The following is a 26,782-nucleotide window of genomic DNA, read 5'->3' as shown; positions in this document are numbered from 1 at the left end:
GAAACTACTTTGAAATGTATGTAAATAATTTGGACTAGTTGAGTATATGATCAGTTGTTTTGGTGATGCTCACCCCTACATAGTTTACTAAGTGCAGGAAACCCTAGGATTAAGCATGGTTAGCATGGTGGAACTCTCAAGCTCTAAAGGAGGAAAGGGCAGCTAGAGAGATAGGTCCCCTAGTGTGGAAATCCCACATTCCATTACTCAAGTGAAGAGGATCTCAATATGGATGAGTATATAACAATCTCTTTTTCTATTTTTACCTTCATTTTATCCAGTGGTTGAGAAATTTGTTAGTTGATGTTCTAAGGATTATAATGGCTCATTGCTTATTTTGTTGTTTTTAATTTATAACTTGTTTCAATTAGAAAGGTTTAATAATTCCCTTTTGTCATTTTGATTCACTTTGTATTTTTCAAAACAAGGGTCTATTTTTCCATTCAATGAATTCATTTACAATTATTTATAAAGCAAGGTTTATTTATATTTTTTACTTACGAACTCTGGAGGTCATGTATCTTTTGCGAACTCGGTTGTTACTCTATTTATGTACACATCGTCTTGGACATCTGCATTTCTGCTGGGGTTGTAATTTTGAAAACAACTTTTTTTTATAAATACTACAAGGTTACTACTAGACATTAAGTAGTCTTGTGGGGTTGGTTTATGTAAATGTTTTATATTTATATTTTTCCACTGCTAATCAAACTCTAATCCAACCCGTTCTTAATTAAAAAGGGCTTAACTTTTTCTAGGGAACCTGGGACCACAATGTCTTTTCGATTAGGTGTGTACAATTAGGGTATGTGTTGTTGTTACGTGTCGGGGTTTTGGGGCATGAAAGATGGCTTTGATTGTTGAATTACAATGTGGAATAATAGGAGATCCCTTATTTACTCTAAAATGAGATATTCCACATTAGAAGGAGCTTGATATGTATATATAAAAATGAAGTATCATATACAAAAATTCTCTAAAACTAACTAGTTAGCAAGTTATTAAGAAGCTAACTACCCTTTTGGGCCTACCACATGATGTAATCTCATAATTTGAACTGTTCATTTTTTAATCCTCACTTCAAAAATTATCTTTGTAAAAAATCTCCCAAATTGGAAGTCTTTTAATCATTTAATTATAATTACAACCATTTACATGTTTTTATTAAAACATAGTATTCGTCTATTTATTTGGTCAATTAAATGACTAAATAGTTTTCGATTTAATTGGTTGATTTTTTTTTTTTGCAATTATGGTCTTTAAAGTGAGACATAAAAAATGGACGGTTTAGATTATGAGATTACTCATGTGGTGGATCCAAAAAGGTAGTTAGCTTCATATTAACTTGCTAACTAGTTAGGTTTTAACTTTTAAAGCACTCTTATATATATATATATATATATATAGGAGAAGGATTTATGACATCTTATTTTTTACATAAGTTTTCACACAAGTTTTCAACCTTTGCATTACTTAACTTTGATGGAGCCAATGGTGCTGAACTATGGCTTTGAAAAAAAATAAGAAAGGAAGAAGCTAATAAAGTGGATCTTTTGAACATAATGGGAAAGGAGGTACAAAAAAAAGAAAAAGAGTTTTTCTGCTGTTTTATTAAGAGGGAAGGATCCATGACATCTAATTTTTGACATAAGTTTTGATACAAGTTTTCAATCTTTGGATTACTTAAATTTAAAGGGTTGAGGGCGCTCTAGACCTAACCGGTTCGCAAGATAATATGATGCCAACTACTATTTTCGGCCTACCACACAACGTGATCTCTAAATTTGAACTACTCATTTTTCAGGTCGATCTCTATTCAGAGATCATCGTTGCACAAAAATTAACTAAATTTGAAATCGCTTAATCAACTATTAATAAGCTAATTGTGCTCCGGTGATGTGCCATTGTATAGAGGGTTTAGAGAGGCACTTAAAAGGGATATTCACACTTTGATGTGAAATAAATAGACGAACATAATATTTTTTATAACTTGTTGAAATGATTGTGATGATAAAAAGATGACTAAATGATTTTCAATTTGGTTTATTTTTTGAAATGTTGATCTTTGAATAAAGACCTAAAAAATGAATTATTCGTATGAGATCACTTTTTGTAGTAGGCCCAAAATAATAGTTACCATCGTATTATCTTATTAACCGATTAGCTCTAAAGCACTTTTGACTACCTATTATTATTATTATTTTTTTATTTATTATTATTTAGTTTTTTTTATTATTTTTTTTTATTATTTAGTTTTTATTATTATTATTGAATACTTCTAGAGATTCCAAATTTGTATCCCAAATTTGAATCCTAAATATATGTGATTGTGTTTCATAAATTTATGTCTAGGTCCACTCTAAACTCAGTTACTTACGATAAGTAAAATATTGATGTATACATTGTCATATCATTTAAAATTCAAACTTATAAATCAATTTAGAATCCGCATTATTCTTTTCTGTTTTTTCTAATGAAATTGAGATGCCAATGCTTTTGGGAAAACGTATGCAACCACCCAAAAGTTTGAAAAAAGAAATGCAGAAATGAGTTGGCAAAGATCCACTAATCATAGTAGAGACCACCATAAAAGTGGACCAAAACATATTGACTAGTTATACTCTGGTGGCTCACCCAACCCATTTTGGCAGCCTTCAACTGTTGGAATCACTGTCCAGCAATGAGTAAAGTCCAATTTAGTACACTATATAGTGGATGTCAGAATCAAAACTACGAAATTGAAAAACTACAACCACAACACTATAGTGGATGAGCAATGACCTTAGTTGGATAAGTATCCATTTGAATAGAATACTGAAAATAGTTGGGTGATGTTGGGCATGCGTCCAATATAGTCTTGTGCCGATTCAAGACGAGACAAAGTGAATTGCTCCTGCACTACTCTTCTTCACAGGCAGGTTTTGTTTTGTTTTTTGTTTTTTTAATTTTTTATTAATGTAGTCCATAAAATTTAAACTCAGGACAAATTTTTCACAAGGAGACTTGAGTGTCAGCCACTAAGCCAATTAGCCATTGGCTTCAAAATATAGGTTTTAAATGCAATATATTTCCAAGCTAAAGTAAATTTCCTGTAAATCTGTCTGGCATTAAATTACTGATCATGTAACGGTAAACTATAACATATGTTTGAGCATTCTTTACATCTAAAGTAATGTTAAATTTTACATAATATTTATTATGTATGTAACATAATATAGGTAAGAAGCATTCTCAAGAATTGATTTCCTTGATATAAGCTGATTGCCTGGTCTTAATGAAATCCATAATGCTTGCTGCATCGCCATGCAGGACAATTCTTCCATCTTCCATATAGACAGCACCATCTGCGTACTCAAGTTCTTCCAGACGATGAGTGACCCATAATGCTGTAACTTCTCCAGAACTATCCAAAGAATTCCTGACTGCTTTGATCACCCCAATCTGGTTATAAAAGCCAAAACTTACTACTGACAAAATAAGATGAAATAAAGACAAAACTTGTCCAGGAAATGCTGAACCTGTCAAGAAACTATTTCAGAAAGCCGTGATCAGTATGCAACTGGGAATAGGATGACTGGTGAAGTCACTTGATTATAAAATATTAAAAGACATATGAAGGTGACCTATTAACTCCACAACAGCAACCTATTGTCCAATTATGACCTACAGCACCATAAGATGGAAGCTGCTTGATCAACATCAGGTTCTAACAAGCTACCAATGCCCCATCGGCAGCATTTGAGGTGGGTGCGTGTAAACTGTAAACAATATGCTCATGAATTCACACTTTTATTTCCTTTGAAGTAGAGCATTTGTTGAGCAGAATGAATTTGTTGAGACTACCATTCTCATTCTCATTCCGATGTTTGGAAATGTTGGGAATAGTAATCATTATTCATGATATAAAGGATATTTTCGATTTGTGGCACATGAATGACGGGTAATTTGGTCATTCAAAATTATTATAAACTCGTTATGGGTAATGAGAATGGCAAACCCCAGGGAGCTCATGAGTTTCTGATGTAGGAGCATCTACTAGGGTTTCCAAGAATTAGTATTTTATTAGTAACTTTCTAATTTTATTTCCTAGTGGGATTTAGAGCCTAGTTTCCTGATTTCATTAGGTTTTTAAAGGTCATTTTACTTTATGTTTTCCTAGTTAGTTAAGGTTTATTGCTTTCCTAGTGAGTTGAGGAATACGTTTTCCTATATAGGTTTAAGCCTTAGGTTGTAATAAACAGCTTTATGCATTATATTTTTTCTGAAAATTCAGATTCTAGAGTTTCTCTTTGTTCCTAAACCTTAGAACTCATCCATCTACATTCCAACTTTAATTCTATAGTTTTATTCTCTCTCTCTCTCTTTTTCTAATGTTTGTTGCTGGAAGTTTTCTCTCTATTGTAGATTTTTGCCCTAATACAGCAGCAAAGGCACATCAGCCTTTGCTTCTGTCCTGCATCAAATTGGTATAAGAGCAAAACCTGGTTGAAAAAACCTAGATCTACATCCTGGTTGGACGTGGTAGAAGTCTTGGAAGAGGAAATAAAGCCCAAGAAACAGTGATGGCAGAGATGTGGCGTATGATCGAAGATCTGTCAAGAGTGGTGCAAGCGCTTCAATGACAAGAACGTGCGGTAGCCCATATGGAGAGTCCGGAAGGCAACCATGACCCTTTGGACAGACCGAAAGGTAGTCTTAAGGATGAAAATTTTGTGGAAGTGGTTAGTTATCGACAAGACAATAGATGCCAATAATCTGGCTATTCTCGATCTAGAGAATCATCAGGGTTAAAGGAAGGTTGTGTTCCGAAGAACCTTATCCTTTTGCCCACCGCGCATTGCAACGGTTGGTATCAGAGCTTAATTCAATCCTGCTGTGTTTCTTATGTGGCTTTACGAAATAATGAAGCACATGGATGAAAGACCGAGGAGTCACACCAACAAAGTGGTTTACCAGCAAGACGATAAAGAACGCTTGGCGCGACAGATCGAAGTGCTTACTCAACAACTTGCGACTTTTGCATGTGTTGGGAGGCGTCGAGGTCAACCCCTAAATCACAAATGCGATGACGACGGGGAGAAGCAAGAAGAAGTGTTAGTTCTGATTCTTCGCAGTCTAACTTTTAAGTTAAGTATGACTTTGATGATTTTCATGCATCAGATTTTTCATTTAATGAGATTTTGAGTGATTATGAAGAAAATAATCCGTTGAATTTAGATTTCCCTCCATTTTGACTGTGTTCAAGTGATGACTGTGAAATTTGTTGTCATATTTATTTGGAGGTTGAGCAAATTTCTAACAATGAGTTTTGTGAGATCAACAACAAAGTTGAGTTTATTAAAGTTTCTGTTAAAAAAAGTAATGCACATTTGTGGAATTATCTACACTATTCCACACCAACTAGAAATTTCTAGAAAATTCTTTTTGAGCCCATGACAAATTATGCTAGAGAAGTCTACATAATTCTACATAAAAGAAGAGTCTAGAATAAGCTTATATAAGAATGTACTAGAATATAATTAAAAGTGTAGTATACTCTAGAACCTACTAGTAGCATGTGGCTAATAGATGTTCTAGAGAAGTCAAGTAGGTTCATCTACTCTCTATATATATAGCATGTACCCATATCTAAGTGTAAGCAAGAGGCAATTCTAAAAGCCACTACTCCTAAGTCCTATTGTCCTAGACATCTACTAAAGCCTTGTATTTCTCCTCTACTTCTAAATAAAATTGTCCTATTTCTAACTAAGGTCTCCACTCCACTCTAATACTTTTCACCCAAGTTTCTTATATCAAGCATAAGTAGCTAATAGAAGCTTACACAAGCCATTAGCTACAAATATCCTAAACACCTTCTAAATTTCTAACAGTGGTATTAGAGCTTTCTTATTGGGCGTAGGGTCATCCTAAATTACCACCATGTCTAATAACTCTAGCCAAAACTCTGTCCCTCTTCCAATATTCTCTGGTGAAAACTATGATTTTTGGAGCATCAAGATGAGAACCTATTTTATGTCTCAAGACTTATGGGACATTGTTACTAGTGGGTTCTCTGTTCCAGAAAGACCCACCGCTGAGCAACGAAAGTAGGCGAAGAAGGACGAGCAGAGAGATGCAAAGGCTCTTTACGCTCTACAACAAGCTTTGGATGACACGATATTTCCAAGGATCATGGGAGCTACAACTTCAAAAGAGGCTTGGGATACTCTGAAAAAAGAGTTTCAAGGAAATGAAAAGGTACGTAATGTCAAACTACAAACTCTAAGGAGAGATTTAGAAAATCTTAAAATGAAAGATTCTGAGACCACTAAAGATTACTATTCCAAAGTAAATGAAATAGTAAATCAATTGAGAGTTTATGGTGAAAAAATAACTAATACAAAAATTTTAGAAAAAATACTTATTAGTCTTACTGATAAGTATGATCCTATAGTCACTGCCATTGAAGAGTCAAAAGATATAACGGCTCTTTCAGTGACAGAACTAATGGATTCTCTAGAAGCATATGAACAAAGACTGAGTAGGCGAAATGAAAGTTCACTAGAAAGTGCCTTCCAGTCAAAAGTCAATTTAATGTCTCAGAAATCTAAAGGAAACTGGAAATCAAAAGAAAATTCTAGACGAGGTGATAAACCCAATAATTGGGAAAATAAAAAAGAAAACAAGGAGAAGAAAAACTTCCCTTCATGTGGAACATGTAAAAAGACAAGTAACCTAGAAAAATATTGTTGGTTTCGAGGAAAACCAAAATGTCAAAACTGCAAAAAGTTTGGACATATGGAAAAAAACTGTCGACTTAAGAAGAATTATCAAGCCAATTATACAGAAGAAAAAGAGCAGGATGAAGAGCTTTTCTATGCTTGTCAAGCAGCAACTGAGGTGAACAACAAGAAATGGTACATCGACAGTGGCTGCAGCAACCACATGACAGGAGACGAAAGCATCTTCTCCGAAATAGATATATCCATAAAATCCCAAGTTAAATTGGGAAATGGCGTACTAGTGGAGACGAAAGGAAAAGGTACGATTTCTATCCATACAAACAAAGGAACTAAATTAATTCATGATGTTTTTTTAGTTCCTAGCTTGGAGCATAATCTATTGAGTGTTAACCAAATGATTGAAAATGGATACTCTCTACACTTTTCTAGAGACTCCTGCACAATATATGACAAAAAAGATAAAAATCTTATTATAGCTAAAGTAAGGATGAAAAATAGAAATTTTTTCATCCATTGGCAATATGTCAAAAATATGGCCATGAAAGTAGAATTAGAAGATTCATGGCTTTGGCATAAAAGATTTGGCCACTTCAACTTTCATGGACTACAATTACTTCACCAGAAAAATATGATGAGAAATCTGCCAAGCATAAAGGAGAGTGGTGATGTCTGCAAAGGTTGTCAACTTGGCAAACAACATCGACAAGCATTTCCATCTGGAAAGGCTTAGAGAGCAAAAGCCTTGTTGGAGCTTGTGCATACAGACGTCTGTGGACCAATGAGGACCCCATCTCTCGATCAAAGCAGGTACTTCATTCTTTTCATTGATGACTATTCTAGAATGACATGGGTTTATTTTCTATGTGAAAGATCATAAGTCTTCGAAGTCTTTAAAAAGTTCAAGGCTCATGTCGAAAAACAAAGTGGCCAATACATCAAAGCTCTTAGAAGCGATAGAGGTAAAGAGTACACCTCAAAAGAATTCAACAAGTTCTGTGAAGATCAAGGATTAGAGCACCAATTGACAATGGGCTATGCTCCTGAACAAAATGGAGTCTCGGAAAGGAAAAATATAACTATAATGGAGATGGCTAGATCAATGCTATTTGAAAAAGGACTACCAAAGATATTTTGGGCAGAAGCAGTATACTTGCTAAATAGATGTCCAACAAAAGCTCTACAAGACAAGACTCCTATTGAGACGTGGAGTAACCAGAAGCCATCAGCAAAGCATCTCAAAGTATTTGGATGTGTATGCTATATGCACATTCCAGCTCCAAAAAGACATAAGCTAGAAGAAAAATCAGAAATTGGCATATTTATAGGATACAATTCTCAATCTAAAGGCTATCGCGTCTACAATCCAAAAACTAAGAAGCTCGTGATCAGCCGAGATGTCGAGTTTGATGAATCTGCATCCTGGAATTGGGATGAAGGAAAAATAGAGAAGAAAGGTGTTGTCCTGTCAGGAAAACCAGAGACAACCCCAACACAACAGCCTGAAAAAGACACATATGAAAGAGAAATTTCAGAAACGCCAGGTACGCCTCCTGCATCTTCTTTAACTTCTCCATCAATAGAAGATGAATCTTTCTTTGAGTCATCACCTAGAAGAGTAAAATCACTTAGAGATATATATGAAACATGCAACTTCATAACTTTAGAACCTGAAAGTTTTGAAGTTGCAGTAAAACAAGAAGTATGGAGGAAGGCTATGGAAGAAGAAATTAAAACAATTAAGAAAAATGAAACATGGGAGCTTGTAGAATGCCCACCAAATAAAGAAATCATTGGCGTGAAATGGGTTTATAAGACCAAAATTAATCCTGATGGCTCAATACAAAAACATAAAGCAAGATTAGTAGCTAAAGGCTACTCACAACAGCCAGGAATAGACTATAATAAAACTTTTTGCACCAGTGGCAAGACTTGATACAATAAGAGCACTTATAGCTCTTGCAGCTCAAAAGAAGTGGAAACTTTACCAACTGAATGTAAAATCAGCATTTCTAAATGGAGAGCTCGAAGAAGAAATCTATGTGGAGCAACCACAAGGATTCATCGAGGAAGAAGGAGAAGACAAAGTCCTAAGACTAAAGAAAGCCTTATATGGACTTAAACAAACACCAAGAGCGTGGAACAGCTGCATCGACAAATACTTCATCAATGCTGGATTCAAGAGAAGCAAAAGCGAGCCAACACTCTACACCAAAACTCAAGGTAACTCCATTCTTATTGTCTCTCTATATGTTGATGATCATATCTATACAATAGACAATGAAAAATTAATTCAAGAATTTAAAGAAGATATGATGAAGACATTTGAGATGAGTGACCTCGGTAAATTGCACTATTTTCTTGGCATTGAGATAAGCCAAGAAGAAAATGGAATCTTCGTATGTTAAAAGAAGTATACTGAAAATCTCTTGAAGAAGTTCAAGATGTATGGGTGCAAGACTGTGGCTACACCGCTCATCACCAATGAAAAGCTAAGAAATGACGATGGATCCGGAAAAGCAGAAGCATCAAAGTACAGAAGTCTCATTGGAAGCCTACTTTATCTAACAACAACTCGACCAGACATTATATACGCGACCAGCCTACTTTCAAGGTTTATGCAAACTCCAAGTCAGATACACTATCGAGCAGCAAAAAGAATATTAAGGTACTTGCAAGGAACTATTGACTATGGCATATGGTATAGACCTTCTACAGATACAAGGCTATTCGGATTCACAGATAGCGACTGGGCTGGAGCGGACAACTTCAAAAGTACATCAGGCTATGCATTCACAATTGGGTCTGGCATATTCTCATGGTCTTCAAGAAAACAAAAGACAGTGGCACAATCATCAACCGAAGCGGAGTATGTGTCAGCGTCAAGTTCAGCCTGCCAAGCTATATGGCTGAGAAGAATATTTGAAGACATGGGAGAACAACAAAATGAAGCTACTAAAATATTTTGTGACAACAAGTCTGCTATAGCGATGGCAAAAAATCCAGTGTTTCATAGCAGGACAAAACACATTGCCATTAAGCATCACTTTCTACGTGAAGTCTCAGCAAACAAGGAGATAGAACTCAAGTATTGCAAGACGGAGGAGCAAATAGCAGACATCTTCACCAAGGCACTTCCAAGACCAAGATTTGAAATGCTACGAAGCATGCTTGGAGTATCCCAAATGTGCATTAAGGAGGAGTGTTCAAAAAAGTAATGCACATTTGTGGAATTATCTACGCTATTCCACACCAACTAGAAATTTCTAGAAAATTCTTTTTGAGCCCATGACAAATTATGCTAGAGAAGTCTACATAATTCTACATAAAAGAAGAGTCTAGAATAAGCTTATATAAGAATGTACTAGAATATAATTAAGAGTGTAGTATACTCTAGAACCTACTAGTAGCATGTGGCTAATAGATGTTCTAGAGAAGTCAAGTAGGTTCATCTACTCTCTATATATATAGCATGTACCCATATCTAAGTGTAAGCAAGAGGCAATTCTAAAAGCCACTACTCCTAAGTCTTATTGTCCTAGACATCTACTAAAGCCTTGTATTTCTCCTCTACTTCTAAATAAAATTGTCCTATTTCTAACTAAGGTCTCCACTCCACTTTAATACTTTTCACCCAAGTTTCTCATATCAAGCATCAGTAGCTAATAGAAGCTTACACAAGCCATTAGCTACAAGTGTCCTAAACACCTTCTAAATTTCTAACAGTTTCAAACAAAATGGAACAAGACAACAAAATGGAAGATAAAGTGGTACAAGAGTTGCATGAAGACATTATTAAAGATAAACCCATAACCATCAAGTTGCAAGGATAGATAATTTGTTAAGAGAATGTTGATTTTATTGGATTTAATTCTTTCAATTTAAAGGTTGTTGAAAACTTGGTTGATCTTATAAATCATTTGAAGATTGATGCGAAGAAATTTTGGAGTCCGAGATTGAGTAAAGAGAATTCAAGAATGAAAATATATTCCAAATATCTTTGTGTGGGAAGGAAAATTTCAATTTCAAGCTCAAGAGTTTGGAGGGAGTTGTGCTTGGGCAATCCTCATACAATGACTTGAATTTGAGGATAAATTCTCTCCATCTGGGGGAGAATGATGCAGCCTGCATCTCCATATTTCGAGTTTAATTTTATTTATAATTTTTAGTAAGAAGTTTTATTTGTTATTAAATTGTAGTTGAAATTTTGGAAAGGTTTGGAAAAAATCCAGAGATTTATAATATCTTTGAGATATTAGCCAAATCTTGTACTTTTTAATTTAGGTAATTTTAGATTTTAATTTATTATTATTCTTGTCATCCAAGTATTCATATTGGAGCCCAAGATTTATAAACCCTATATATACGGGTTCTTGTAGCCTTTTGGCGATAGTTTATTATTGATTAACAAAATTGAGAATTTTTTTTTTCTTTACCTATTCTCTTGGTATTCTGCGGAATTGACAAGACAATATATGCCCTTAATCTGGCTATTCTCGATCTAGAACAACAGAGTTAAAAGAAAGTTGTGTTTCGAAAAACCTTATCATTTCGCACACCCCACGTTGCATCACTTTATCATTGCCCCATTTCATGGGTATTCCATTCCCATGTAAAAACTAACCCCTTACCAAGGTGTCCCTCACATGGTAAAAGAATTCCCAAGCTTTCATTACTACAAAACAAATGCTACACAATGGTCAATTTAGATGGAAGGATTTAAAATGAGATTTGAATTTAAGCATTTAGTGTAAATTAGTTAATTGGATTTTAGAAATATTAATTTCTTATGTTAATACACTTTGCATGTAGATTTGATTCTCTAAGAAAATAAGGGATTTCAAATACTCATGAGAAAAGCTTTTATTTAAAATCCCTCACTTTCTTCTAATTAAAACAGAAGTCCCTCCTTTTCTTGAATAATCAAATTTATATGCTAGTGTAATCAAAATAAGAAATCAATAATTTTAAAGTATAATTAAGCAATTTATACTAAAAAATCAAATCCAAATCCCTCATCTTTAATCCATCTAACCAAATTGACCCTAAATTCCATGGACCGACAAAATTTCAGGATCTGCTGTGAGTAAAAAAAAAAAAAAAACCCTGAGTGTTATTATAGAGTTTTGGTTGCAAATTGTCCTTTCCTCTTAATGCAGTTCAACATGTTGCTACTGTGTCCTATAAGACAACATTATAAATCAGTAACCTTACTTCATTTCATATCAATCATTAAAAAAAAAAAAACCAACCTGATCATTTTCATCCAAAAATGTTGTCAGCTCATCCAATAAAAGGACTTCACATGCTTCAGCTAAAGCACCAGCAATTGCAACCCTTTGCTTCTGGCCACCACTGAGAGTCTGAACTGACCTCTTGAGAAATGCGACAAAAGGAAAACCTGTAATGTTTTTTGCTAAAATTTTTGGTGGATGTTGTAGAAATTTGTTAACTGCAATGTTTGTATATTTACCTGCACGTAAGTCGACATGCTGACAGCATCCAAAGCATTTGAAACCCTATATTTGACTTCATCATGGGTCAGATTGAACTTACCAAGGCCAAATGCCACATCTGCTTCTACTGTAGGCATCACTACCTACAACATGAAAGATTCTGACATTGTAAATTCACAAGCTTCTACTGTAGTGACACAAACAGGAAAACTTGTTTTAGTATTCATTCACCTTAAATCATGAGGCCTAATGTTTATGAACACACCAAGTATACATGTTTTAAACGTCAAGAATGATATATAAATCTGTTAAAGTTATATACAATTTCAGCTAACAAGCATTGATTAAGATTACATTCAGTTTATTGAGCATGTATACAGATGTACAACCTTAAGGAATCCAAGTAAGAGCAACGTCAATTCATAAAGGGTTGAAACCCACTCTACAGTGTACACCATTCACTTCTCTGCCTGAAAGCATGACTATTTTTTTTTTTTTTCTTTTTCGATCCACAGCCATTTAGACTACAAATTCAGGGTAGATCTCTCACATCCCCACCCAACTCATACATTCCTACACCTTGATGCCAAAACCTACTGAGTTTTTTTTTTTTTTTTTTTTTTTTTTTGTCCTTTTGATAGGAAACAAGAATTCTAACAGAACAGAAGTATAAAAGGGCATGGACCAGTAGTCGACCTAGACAAAACCAACTGAAAGCACAAAACAATCAAAACCACAGTCACTACAAAGCTCTAACCCAATCAAGATGAATCACACTAAAGGGAAAAAACCCTACAGTTCTTAGACATGCACGCCCACAAGGACGCATGTGTGGATAGTGGGCTATAAATAAAATCCATTAAATATAGGTTTCCCATTCCCCGACTTGAAGACATGTTGGATTTATTGGAGGGTTTGAACACCTTCTCCAAGATCAATAGGAGTGGATACCACAAGATTCGAATACGGCTCAGGGATGAGTGGAAAATAGGTTTCAAAAGCAAATATGGCCTATATGCAACGGCTCGAGCACTTTCATGCATCTGATGAATCAAGTGCTTCACTGTTTTATAGGTATGTTTGTAGTTATCTATTTTGGTAATATATTGATATATAGCAAATATGAACAGGAGCACTTTGAGCATTTGAGACAGGTCCTGATGGTGCAGCAACAAAATCAGTTGATTATCAATTTGAGGAAGTGCAGCTTTTTAAAAAGTAGATTATTACTTCTAGGCTATGTGGTGAGTCCGAGGGGGTTCATGTTCATGAACAAAAGGTGAAGGCTATTCCAGATTGGTCAGCCCAATGATTGCTCCTGGTACTGTCATCCCAAAATCAAACTTGTTTACTATTTCCATCCTTGAAGCCCCAATAACTTGTCAAAATACTTTTAATTTTGGAGTCACGAAGCTAGTAACTAAAATTTAAAGCATAGAAATTACAAATGATAATAAATGAACCTGATGGTCTGGGTTTTGAAAAACAAAACTCCTAGGCCTCTTCACATACACAGTTCCATTTGTTGGATTCAAAAGACCAGCCAAAATCTGCAAAATTCAGAACAATGTAGACCAAGAGCTATTAGTTTTTTTTTTTTTTTTTTTTTTTTTTTTTTTTTTTTTTTTTTTTCAATTCCATGCCAAGAACAAAACTTCTATTGTCCAAAATCAGAAAGGTACTTCCTATTTCTCTCTTCTTTTATCTTTGTATTTTTGGTTCAGCGTGATAAGAATGCAATCAATAAAACCATGAAAAACTACATCAAACCCAAATACCAAATAACTAAAATCCTTCGAGCAAGAAACAGGGTATTGGGAAGTTTTATATACCTTCAAGAGGGTAGATTTCCCACAACCGTTGGGTCCAAGAAGCATCCAAAACTGCCCTGAAGGAATGCGAAGCGAACAATCTTTAAGAATGGGTATGATTTTACCTTGCCTCGTCGTGACCGAGAAGCTCAGGTTGCAACCTTCAATTGAAATATTCTCAGTAAAACTAGTCCTGAAGAGACACAGTCAGACATACCCATTAGAGAAAAGCCACTTAACAGATTAAATGCCACAAGAAACCAGCTGTTAGAAAGAAAAGCATAAAAGTGTTTGAAGAAATGCCCAGCTGAAAAGATATTGCGTCTAGAGTACCTGGTGCCAGGAGTGGAGTGCAGAGGAGGGACATAAGGCTTAGAGGCAGCGATGAGTTTGGAGAGATTCATAGCATGCTAGTTGACAACTGTTTCTTATCTGAAGCAGAAGAAGGTAGCGCGAGCTGGAGTTCTGTCTGTATTGCTTAGGGCCTTAGGGGTGGGATTTGGATTGGAAAATCCGAATCCGACCGATTCCAATCCAAAAATTTCTAATTTTGGAATGTCCGAATCAAATTCGAAATCTAAAAATGCCGAATTTCGAAAAGTCCAACAATTCGAATTCCGATCCGAAATTTTTCAAAAGCATTCCGATTTGATATTTTTGAAATTATGCCAATTTATTCCGTATTTATATTAATATTATATTATTTATTTAATTTTTTTACTATATGTTTCATTAATTTATTATTTGTTTTAAATATACACATATATATATATTAAAAAAAATAATTAATACTATTAATATAAACATATATATATTATAAATATATGTGTATCATAATAACATAAATGCTAATAAAAGCACCTACATTTTTTGTACGTGTAATTACTAATTTTGTTTGTTTGTTTTTACTAATAACAAAAACTAACGTGAAAACTCTGATTTTTTATCTGAAAATTTTGAATTTTTATCCGAAAGTTTCGAAAATGTGATATTCTGAAAAGATCCGAAAATTCCAAATTGAAATGAGATGTTGAAATTCCGATTTTTTTGAATGGAAATTGGAATAGAAATTTCATTCCGAAATTTTTTGGATTGGAATTGAAACACCCTATTTTCGATCCGATCCGTCCGAAACACACCCCTAATATTGCTTTTTGTTATCAAATGAGCGGAAAAAGAACTCAAAAAGAGAATGGTGAAAATATTAAATTAGCTCCAAGCAAGGAGTGTAATTTCGATTTGGAGGAAATTTTCAATGGAATTTTTGACGGATTCGGTTAAAATTTCGATTTCAACAAAATTAAACAAAAATGACAAAAATTTTGAATTAAACTTGACCATATGTTTATTTAAGATATTATCTACTACATATATAAAAAATATTGAAGAAACCAAATTATATAGTAGGTTTCATGTGATATAAGGTGAATATAATGCGCGCTTGAGACAAATACTGTTAGAAAAATGGATTACTAATTAATAATTATATAAATAATACCTCATATCCTAAACCCTAAACCATATACCCTCTATATACCATATACCCTGTCAGGCTATAACTCTCCATATACCCTATACCATGTAAGGCTATACCCTCTATATACCCTATAATGCTATACTCTCTATATACCCTATACCCTATAAGGCTTACCCTATATATACACTATATTATTAAATTTACTTAACCCTACCTCCTAAACCATAAACCATCAAAATAAACCACTCCCTAAACCCTAAATTATATTAAACTTATTGTATTGTTTTCTTAGAACAAAATAAAAACATATCTCATTCTAAATATACTCGCAAGTGCACGAATCGCATCAGTAGCAAAGCGTACAAGCACGAGGTCGATCCCACAGGGAATGGTTAATAAACAACAAATCAATTCAATTAATCAATTAGAATAACTAAATGGGGGGTTTTAGAAAGATGGAAATACACGCAGACACCTATTATCCTATCTTGCAATGTTAAGTTTTCAGTTTCAAATCAGATATGCATACTCCAACCATCCAAGGCTAATGACAAATCAATTCAAACACAATATATAAAAGTTTGACTGCTAAAAACGTTTGATTAGTTATTTTCTCGCAATTGTTCTCCTAAGGCATATATTAAGAGCTTCTTAGGCCTCCCCTAATCAGTTAACTTACATGTTCCCTAAGAGCTTTGTTAGGCATTCCCTAGGGCAACTGTTATCCATATAAGAGTCATTAAGATCTATGAGAACGTCAAACATGCACAACATACAAGCTTTGATTATTTCCTTATAGAGGTCGCACAAAACCATTACCAAGAATAATCCCTTATTCCCTTGTTACTTGTGATTTAGTGTCTTTGATTAGTCCACAGCTAAACCTAACAAATAAACTAGATGCAATTATCCTAAGGTGGCCAGTCAAAGAACGCAAACAACTAGTGACGGATTCAATCAGATAATGAGAATTAAATACATGCAAACATCAAATTGATTCATCAAGAGATGGATAAACGATTTATTAAAACATGACATCTCTGAAAATCAACCTACAACTAATATGCAATATAGAATAATAAACTACATAATTAAAATAGAAAATAAAATCTGAAATATATAAACAAAATCTCAATCCATAATTATAATAAAATTAGAAACGCAAAACTAAAATAAAAGAAGAATTCTAGACGAAAAATTAAAGAACATACAAAGAGGGGGTTGCGGCAAGACAAGGAGGAGAAGGGAACTTCACACAAGCAAGTGGTTCACAGCTAAAGTGAGCTAGGGCTTGCGGCAAAGGCACCTTCTCTCCTTGCTGCCACGCCAACTCTCTCTCTTTCTAAAATTCGACACTTCTCTCTCTCTGAATTCTGAAAATATGAAAATTATGAGAACTCTAAACAATGAGAGAATATGATATATTTATAGAGGTGATGGAGAAATCCTTGTGAGGCAAGGCTTTAGCATATGCGACAGCAGCTAGGGTTTGGGGAAGCATGGGCTTGCGGCAAGGCTTGACAATAGGCTTAAGTGACACACACCTAGGCCTCCTAGGGTTTCCTTCATGCGCATGGGCTGCCACCTTGGGTCTTGCGTGATGGGCTGCATGGGCTGCTAGGGTTTGGCACATGCATGCATGCATGGCACTTCTGATTTCGGCATGACATAGGCCTATGGCCCATTTGACTTGATGACATGTCATAGTTGACCCTTGACCATTGACTTTGACTTCCCATTTCACCCCTCATTTCCTTTTGAATTCAAATTCATTTCCTTTTGAATTCAAATTCATTTCTTCCCTCCATTTATTTCCATGGATGTCCACCACCTTCTAGAAGCTTCTGGAACCTTGATTTGATAGAGTTGACTTTGACCAACCTTTCCTAGTCCAACTAGGATTTCTTGTAAATGAAGGATTCATTATCTATTTTGACTCCTCGTAATGACCATATTGCCCCTGGGGTATCCTAGTGTCATTAGGACTCCTTTCCCTAGTAGAGTTAGGTTTCCTAGTTCAACCAGGAATTCCTGTTTCAATCAGGATTTCTCATTTCTGGCTCGACAATGATGGTTTTGGACTTGATGTTTCATAGTGTGACTAGGAATCCTCATTTGACTAGGATTTTTGCTCTTTTTCTAGTTTGACCAGGAATTGACTCATTTTCCTAGTTTGACCAGGAAATGTCCCAAAATGGCTCCATTTGCTCCTTTTTCCTATTTCTGCTTCATTTGACCTGAAAACACAAAAACAAGACAAGAAACACAAAATATCGATTTCTAACACTCTGGGTGAAGGAATTAGTATCATAAAGTGATGCAAAATGCACACTCATCACACCCCCAAACTTAGATTTTGCTAGTCCTTGAGCAAATAAAATAAGAAAAAGACTCAAAACTGACTCTAACATCCCAACAACTGAATTCATGCGCATAACCATTAATCACATAGGAAAGTAAGGCATATAAATTGCATTCTCCAAATTCTAATAATATTTCAAACAACATACCTCACTTCTCTATTGTCATATAGGTCATCCTTGACACAAATCCAAGTGTTAGATAAACAAAACTAAATCAATACATACACAAAATATTCAACTCCAATCCTCACTATGACATACTCTCAATGATAAACACTCAAGAATTGGGTTGATATGTGCACTCAGAGATATATGTGAGAGGAAATATGTAACAAAAACAATTAGCTCACATATGTACATGAAATAACGGCACATTTAGAAAGTAATACTGATCTCATGAAAGGAATCAAAGTGCTTGAAGCAGAATCAATGACTATAGGCTCCCTTCTCAAATAGACTCCACATAAGTATATTACACACCTCTTGAGATCAGCTAGGGCTTAAATAGGGTTATAATGAAGGCTTAGGCTAGGATAGGCTATTGAAATGAAAGGGAAACACAAAGGGCTAAATATATGGAATTGTAAACATTAATAGAACATTTTGAGGCATAACTTGCTTCTTTGCACTGCATAGCTTAATTTGAACTCTTTTTGCTCACTTTTTCTTTTGAAACCGCCCCATCTCTTTCTTTGCTTTCTTTTTCTTTTGTTTTTCTTTGGGCACGGCATACATACTTTTCTGACACACTTTTGTATAAGGTATGCATTCTCACTTCTTTTTTTTTTTTTTTCCACCTCAATCAACATATACACACATTGCAATACCATAGATAGGGTAGAACGGGTACAAGGGGCATAGCACCCCCAAACTTAGGGTTTGGTACGAGGTAACAAAGAAAACGGCTTAAAAGACTCAAAATGGGTAACTAAGGATAAAACATGTAATGGGTAGGCTTTTAGGCTATGGGGTACACAAACAGGGCCTAAATTCATTTCTTAAGAATCATGTAAATACGCCATGCTTTGTGTATACAAGAAAAGAGTACCATCTCATTGATTCAAGATTATGCAAATTTCAAGCAATTGATCAAATGAAAGATAATGAGATCACAACAACAACTTAAATGACAACGATAGAATTAGAGTGGCGCGCAACACTCAAGAATTTAAGAACAGGGCTCAAAAGCTCACTTAGGTCATGCAAGTCTACTCTATTATGCATATAATCATTAGTAATGCTAATCACCACCTAAATTCATATCAACAAGACAAAATGACACAGAATTGCAAGATATGTTACGAAACACTATTAGAACGAGAAGAACACCAAATATACACACAAAATAAACATGCTCATAACAATCATACACAATCAAATCAATTAATTAGAGACTCAAAACTACCCAAAACAAACAAAAAGGCTCAAAAACTTTGTTTTTAAAACAATGTCGCACACTTCTAAAGATTCAAATCTATCACTAAGGTGGATGAAATCTAAAGAAAACGTGTATTTTGATGTGGGTTTGACACCCTAAGTTTAAAAACAGAAGTAAAAATTTGTTTTCTAACCTAAAAACACCAAATAAACGAAAATTTTTTGTTCTAACCTAAAAACATAAACAAATGACAAATGCCTTTCCCTCCACACTTAAATGATACATTGCCCTCAATGTATAAGAAATAAATGCATGAATGCTCAAAATAAGCGAAACGGGAAATTGAAACTATCCAAACCAAATAAACACACTAAAATGAAATTGTCTTATTAAGCGAAATAAGGAAACTATTTACTTGCGTGTGCAAGCGTGGACACTCCAAGGGTAGGCGCGGCCTCCTTGGTCTTCAATGACTCCTTCTAGTTTCTTCAAAACAGAAACTTGGGTTGCCTCCCAATCAGCGCTTGTTTTTCTGTCTTTAGCCTGACATTGTCTCTCCTTTACTTGTGTCCTTTCCTCTTCTTCTTCCCATTGCTACTCTCGACATTCCCCAAGAATTGGCTGAAGAAATTTTTCATCTTTGCTTTCTCATCTCTATAAAAAGTGATCTCCTCGCTCTGCGGAGGCTCGGAAGTGAGTCGGTACACCTCTTGCTTGGTGTTGTGATGAATCTTCATTAAACACTCCATTGCTTTGTACTCCATGTTAGAGGTGCACAAAAATGGCCTCCCAAGAAGGATAGACACGTCACCAGGAAGTCTCGGAACATCTAGCACTATGAAATCAGAGGGAATTAGTAAATTACGACATCTAACCAAAACGTCCACAAGCATACCAAGGGCTTTTTCGACCGAAGAGTTGGCGAAGCGAATGTTTGAATCAAATGGGTGCAAATCGGCTTCCACAAACCCAAGCTTCTTGAACACCACCAGCGACATGACATTGATAGTTTAGCCATTGTCAATTAAAGCATTGGCAATCTCATACTCCCCTATGCTGCACGGTATGACCAACGAGCCTGGATCTCTCTTCTTGCTCGGATAAGTCGCAAAGAGATAACCACAATCTCCCTAGGAACGTTGCGACTATGACCTTGCTCCTCAACCTTTTTCTCAATTGACTTCAATTTCCTCATGGTTATTGGAAACTTGGTGACATCGATGTCCGGAATGAGGGGAATCACACGTGTATCCACATACTCTTCAGTCATGATTGGATCCTTCTCTTCCTCACTATCCATGATCTCAATCACCTCCTTAGTCTTGATTACTCTCACTCTCTTTCTTGGAGTTGTCTTCAGAATGACATTCACATGCTCCTCATTCTTCGGGTTGACGACGGGCTGACTAGGCAACTTTCCCTTCTCTCTTTGCCCCAAAGTAGTAGCAATCTGACCTACTTGACTCTCCAAGTTTGCAATAGCCTTCGAGTTGGCTTGCATCTGCTGCTTGGTCCAATTCATGAAGGCATTGGTGCTTTGAGCTAGGGAAGTGGTGCTTTGAGCAATCTGAGCAATCTTATCCTCCAAGCTAGACCTCTCGGCATTAGGGTGCACATATGGCTTGTTATTGCTCCCACTAGCTTGCTGTCCATTAGTGTTGCTCCACCTAAAATTGGGGTTGTTCTTCCATCCAGGGTTGTAAGTGTTGGAATAAGGGTCATACGGCACCCTAGGATAGTTCCCAATCTGATTCACTTGTTCCAGATCATTCCCTTGTGCTTGCACACCCATCAACTTCTCTTGAGCCAATGACAACTTCTGCACCATAGTCTTGATTTCAGCAATCTGTCCCTCTATGGTGTTTGGTGCATCAGCCACCTCATATAATCCTCTCTTTGATCCTCCTCTTGAACGATTAGAATCCCATTGTTGAGAACTCAAAGAAAGTGACTCAAATAATTCTGTAGCTTCATCTTCAGTTTTTGACATAAATGCACCACCACATGCCAAATCCACCTTGGCTTGATCCCTCTCCAAAAGTCCTTGATAAAAACAGCAAATCACATACCAAGGGGATAGGTTGTGGTGCGGGCAGCTTGTAAGCAACTCATTGAATCTGTCCCAAGTCTCATGGAATGGCTCATCAGCTTTTTGCACAAATCCAAGGATCTCCTTCCTAATCGAATTGGTCTTGGAAATGGAATAGAACTTGTTCAGGAACTTGTTCGAAAGATCATCCCAAGTTGAAATGGAACCACTGGGCAGCGAATACAACCACCTATTTGCCTTGTCTTTGAGCGCGAAAGGGAACATCCTCAAACGATACTCATCGGCATTTAATCCCCTCAATTGTGCGACTTCACATACCCCAGAAAATTCCTTCAGGAAGTAGATCGGATCCTCCCCATTCAGACCATGGTAACTCGGTAATAAGTGGATCTGACCACTCTTGATCTCAAAATCAGTAGCTATTGTTGCATAACGGATGCAAGACGGTTGTGTGGGCAGCGAGGGTGCTGAAAAGTGACTCAGGGGCTGCGGCACATTCTCATTTCCTTCAGCCATTTCAACGCTTCCACTGTCCTCGCTACTCGAATCAGATGCACTAGGTTGAGGGCTGATGTGTAAAGTTCCTAACGCTTCGTTTTTTAGCCTCTCTAACCTTGCAACAACTTCAGGGTTTATAAAACAATACCTAATCAAGAGCAAACACACAATCAGTAGAAAGAATGCTTATAAAGGCTTGACATTTATTAAAAACTAAAAACTGACCAAAAATAAAAACTAACTAATATAACCTAATTCTAATAACTAATTAAACCAATGCATTGATATTAGACACCATTCTCCGGCAACGGCGCCAAAAACTTGTTGATTGTTTTCTTAGAACAAAGTAAAAACATATCTCATTCAAAGTATACTCGCAAGTGCACGAATCACATCAGTAGCAAAGCGTACAAGCACGAGGTCGATCCCACAGGGAATGGTTAATAAACAACAAATTAATTTAATTAATCAATTAGAATAACTAAATGGGGGGGTTTTAGAAAGATGGAAACACACGCACACACCCATTATCCTATCTTGCAATGTTAAGTTTTCAGTTTCAAATCAGATATGCATACTCCAACCATCCAAGGCTAATGACAAATCAATTCAAATAAAATGTATAAAAGTTTGACAGCTAAAAAGGTTTGATTAGTTACTTTCTCGCAATTGTTCTCATAAGGCATATATTAAGAGCTTCTTAGGCCTCCCATAATCAGTTAACTTACATGTTCCCTAAGAGCGTTGTTAGGCATTCCCTAAGGCAACTGTTATCCATGTAAGAGTCATTAAGATCTATGAGAACGTCAAATATGCACAACATACAAGCTTTGATTATTTCCTTATACAAGTCGCACAAAACCATTACCAAAAATAATCCTTTATTCCCTTGTTACTTGTGATTTAGTGTCTTTGATTAGTCCACAGCTAAACCTAACAAATAAACTAGATGCAATTATCCTAAGGTGGCCAGTCAAAGGACGCAAACAACTAGTGACGGATTCAATCAGATAATGAGAATTAAATACATGCAAACATCAAATTGATTTATCAAGAGATGGATAAACGATTTGTTAAAGCATGACATCTCTGAAAATCAACCTACAACTAACATGCAAGATAGAATAATAAACTACATATTTAAAATAGAAAATAAAATCTGAAATATAAAAAAAAAATCTCAATCCATAATTATAATAAAATCAGAAACGCAAAACTAAAATAAAGGAAGAATTCTAGACGAAAAATTAAAGAACATTCAAAGAGGGGGCTGCGGCAAGACAAGGAGGAGAAGGGAACCTCACACAAGCAGGTGGCTCACGACTAGGGTGAGCTAGGGCTTGCGGCAAAGGCACCTTCTCTCCTTGCTGCCACGCCAACTCTCTCTCTCTCTCTAAAATTCGGCACCTCTCTCTCTCTCTGAATTCTGAAAATATGAAAATTATGAGAATCCTAAACAATGAGAGAATAGGATATATTTATAGAGGTGAGAGAGAAATCTTTGTGAGGCAAGGCTTTTAGCATATGTGGCAGCAGCTAGGGTTTGGAGAAGCATGGGCTTGCTGCAAGGCTTGGCAATGGGCTTAAGTGACACACGCCTAGGCCTCCTAGGGTTTCCTTCATGCGCATGGGCTGCCACCTTGGGTCCTGCGTGATGGGTTGCATGGGCTGCTAGGGTTTGGCGCATGCATGCATGCATGGCACCTCTGATTTCAGCATGACATAGGCCCATGGCCCATTTGACTTGATGACATGTCATAGTTGACCTTTGACCATTGACTTTGACTTCCCATTTCACCCCTCATTTCCTTTTGAATTCAAATTCACTTCTTCCCTCCATTTATTTCCATGGATGTCCACCATCTTCTAGAAGATTCTGGAACCTTGACTTGATAGAGTTGACTTTGACCAACCTTTCCTAGTCCAACTAGGATTTCTTGTAAATGAAGGATTCCTTATCTATTTTGACTCCTCGTAATAACCATATTGCCCCTGGGGTCTCCTAGTGTCATTAGGACTCCTTTCCCTAGTAGGGTTAGGTTTCCTAGTTCAACCAGGAATTCTTGTTTCAATCAGGATTTCTCATTTCTGGCTCGACAATGATGATTTTGGACTTGATGTTTCCTAGTGTGACTAGGAATCCTCATTTGACTAGGATTTCTGCTATTTTCCTGGTTTGACTAGGAATTGACCCATTTTCCTAATTTGACCAGGAAATGTCCCAAAATGGCTCAATTTGCTTTTTTTTTTTCCTATTTCTGCTTCATTTGACCTGAAAACACAAAAACAAGACAAGAAACATAAAATATCGAGTTGTAACACTCTGGGTGAAAGAATTAGTATTATAAAGTGATGCAAAATGCACACTCATCACTTATATACTTACAAACTTATATAAAATTATAAACTTAAATACTCCATAGTGATATTTAGTTTATAAACTTATATAAAATTACTAAACCCATATTATAGTTTTTCTAAAAAAAAAAAAACCATATTATAGTTTTATATTGTTTTGAACTTTTAATTAGGTTTTATTACATTTTTAATACCCTAATGTCTGACAAAAAAACATATTTAAATATGTAATGTATATAGTTTTAGTACAAAGTTTTTAATTAAACTAGTTAATACCCATAAATTATGTAATTATGTTTTTATTTTTTGTACAAAAATTATATAATTATGTTTATATAGTTGTTTAGTTTATATATATTTTTTTTATTAAATTTTTTATACTTGATATTCCTAAAATTCTAAAACTCTAAAACTCTAAAAAATTATAAAACCTATTACTTCCACAGTTCCACCAATTTGTAATACCCAATATGCTGATGGCCAAAACAAAAAAAAAATAATTCCCAATATGTTGAAGGCCTATTGAGTGTTGAAGTCGAAGTGTGAAGTGTTAAAGCCTTTCAGACCCAAAAAAGAAAAAGCTAAAGCCTTGAATAAGAAACTAGAAAGTATATTATATTATATTCAAGTTGTTAACCAAGCTGTATACCCTAAAGTCCTAAACATATCTTTTCACTCTCTTTCTCAACTTTGTGCCGCCGCTCTCCTCTCTCTCTCTCTCTCTCTCTCTCTCTCTCTCTCTCTCTCTCTCTTTCTCTTATCTTTGTTTCTCAGTTCTCTTTCTCCCCTCTCTCTCTTGCATCTCTGTCACTTCACTCTCTTTCACCGCCGATCTCTGTTCTGGGGTCATGGGGGGAAGCCGGCTCGGGGGGGGGGGGGATGGGAAATGCAGAGAAGCCGCCGAGGGGGGGCTGGGAAACTCAGAGAAGTCATTGGGGAGGGCTAGGAAATGTTGAAAATGGATGGGTTTATCGAAATTTGGGTGAAATTTCGCCGAAAGTTTACCAAAATACACGTATGAGCAACTTCCATCTTTAATATCTTTGTCATTTTACATCCAATTTTTGTGAATTTCACGCCCCGTACCCCGGGTACGCACTTTAAGGAGTTCAAGAGTACAATGCCTAGCTGTTTCGACATTGTAATCCCAAATTCCTTAAAATACGTAAGCCTGTTAAAATTTAAAACCCAAATTTATAAAAAATAATTTAATAGCAAAAGCAAATACTTTTATTAAATACAAATAATGAGCCAATTAAATACAATAAATGTTTAACCGTTCAACTGGGTCTCACTGCCTTGTCCTCTCTAACACAAACCCATGCACCATGGAATAGTGCACCGGGTTACATAAAAACCTGGTAAGCTGTGAAGCTCGTATGAGTGAACTAAACTAAACAGAAGCTCATGTGTATTCAATTAAACTCTTAATCCCATTTCTCAATTTCCATCATATTCGATTAATACTATGAAAAACCATGTTGGTGACTCAAAGCCGATCCTCAACAATCCAAAATCATTACCTTCATCACACATCACATTCAGCACAACCATTAGTATACCTATATAGTCCAATTATGCAATTAACAAATAACCCATCATCAGATAATCACGCAATCCACAACGATTCAGTCATGGAATTATCAAGTAGATCCATATACCCAAAAACATCATCAATTTAATTCTCCTAATAAAATCCTAGAATTTACCAATAAATCCACACCAAATGTGCTAAGTCACAGTACCATATAAAATTTCATCATATCAATTCTTTACCTAACAACATGTCATTATCTAAGTTAATCACCCCATTATTATCTTTGGTGATTTGGGATTCAACACCTATATTGTGACTCCCCAAACCCCCGGGTTGGAAGATTCGGGTGCGTTATAGCGCCACACTGACCATTTAACTTTAGATGGAACTATCAAGCTCGGCAACTCGCATCTAGAACCGAACAATCAATATAAGGCTGAGTTTAAAAACAAAATATCGGGTTGGATCAGAATACAAACTACGCAGCGGAATAAATAAATCAAATACTTTGATTAAAAGCCAACCCCCAAGATTACATAAATAAATAATAACCTTGTACATCTGTTTCGAATATTAATGAGCTGAAGTAAATACAAAACTTTTTACAAATAAAAGAGAAAAACCACTTTTGAATTACCAATTACCACATCTCCTTCACGCTACTTCCTCAGTCTTACTTAACTTGCAAAACTAACCGCTGCACAGTTGAATGGTGCACCAGGTTAAAGAACAAACCCGATAAACTTTTGCAAGCTCGTATGGGTGAAACGACTCATACCCACAACCAAAAACAGACTGTGACTACAATTCACAGACAAACATGCATCTCCAAGTGTTCCTATAATCAACGAAGTACCAACACTAACCACCAACTCAGCTAGAGTAAGAACTAAGCCGATAACAAGAATCTCCAACAATCACGCTTACTAAAGCGTTCATGTGCTTAACAAAGCACTAACCACCAAATCAACACAATGGCCGATCCAAATTGGCCAATCACCAACATCAACAATCTCACGTCTAATCCAACGTAAAAATGAATTGGTAGAGACTGACCATCTCTGATTGTAAACCTGGCGAATTGCTACACATACTTCATGCACATTTGTACGATCTAGCAACAACCACGTACAAT

At 35.7% G+C, this 26,782-nt stretch overlaps 1 protein-coding gene and 1 non-coding gene across 2 annotated transcripts; one reads left to right on the top strand and one right to left on the bottom strand.

Annotated features, from left to right (window-relative positions):
• Positions 1-3,047: 3,047 nt before the first annotated feature.
• ABCI10 (ABC transporter family protein) lies at positions 3,048-14,473 on the bottom strand. The gene is made up of 6 exons (XM_086244677.1): positions 14,320-14,473; positions 14,008-14,179; positions 13,639-13,725; positions 12,193-12,318; positions 11,972-12,094; positions 3,048-3,441 (listed from the first exon to the last, which is right to left on the bottom strand). The coding sequence occupies exons 1-6, from the start codon at positions 14,388-14,390 to the stop codon at positions 3,232-3,234; spliced, it is 789 nt and encodes a 262-aa protein (XP_086100803.1). The 5' UTR covers positions 14,391-14,473; the 3' UTR covers positions 3,048-3,231.
• Positions 14,474-21,282: 6,809 nt separating this feature from the next.
• On the top strand, positions 21,283-21,389 carry LOC147283578 (small nucleolar RNA R71). Its single transcript, XR_015122705.1, has one exon. It is a non-coding gene; the product is annotated as a small nucleolar RNA R71 (small nucleolar RNA).
• Positions 21,390-26,782: the final 5,393 nt, after the last annotated feature.

This window comes from Dryas octopetala, chromosome 5 (genome assembly GCF_963921425.1).
Source record: "Dryas octopetala chromosome 5, drDryOcto1.1, whole genome shotgun sequence".
NCBI classification, from domain to species: Eukaryota; Viridiplantae; Streptophyta; class Magnoliopsida; order Rosales; family Rosaceae; genus Dryas; species Dryas octopetala.
This window is presented reverse-complemented; position numbering and strand designations above follow the sequence as displayed.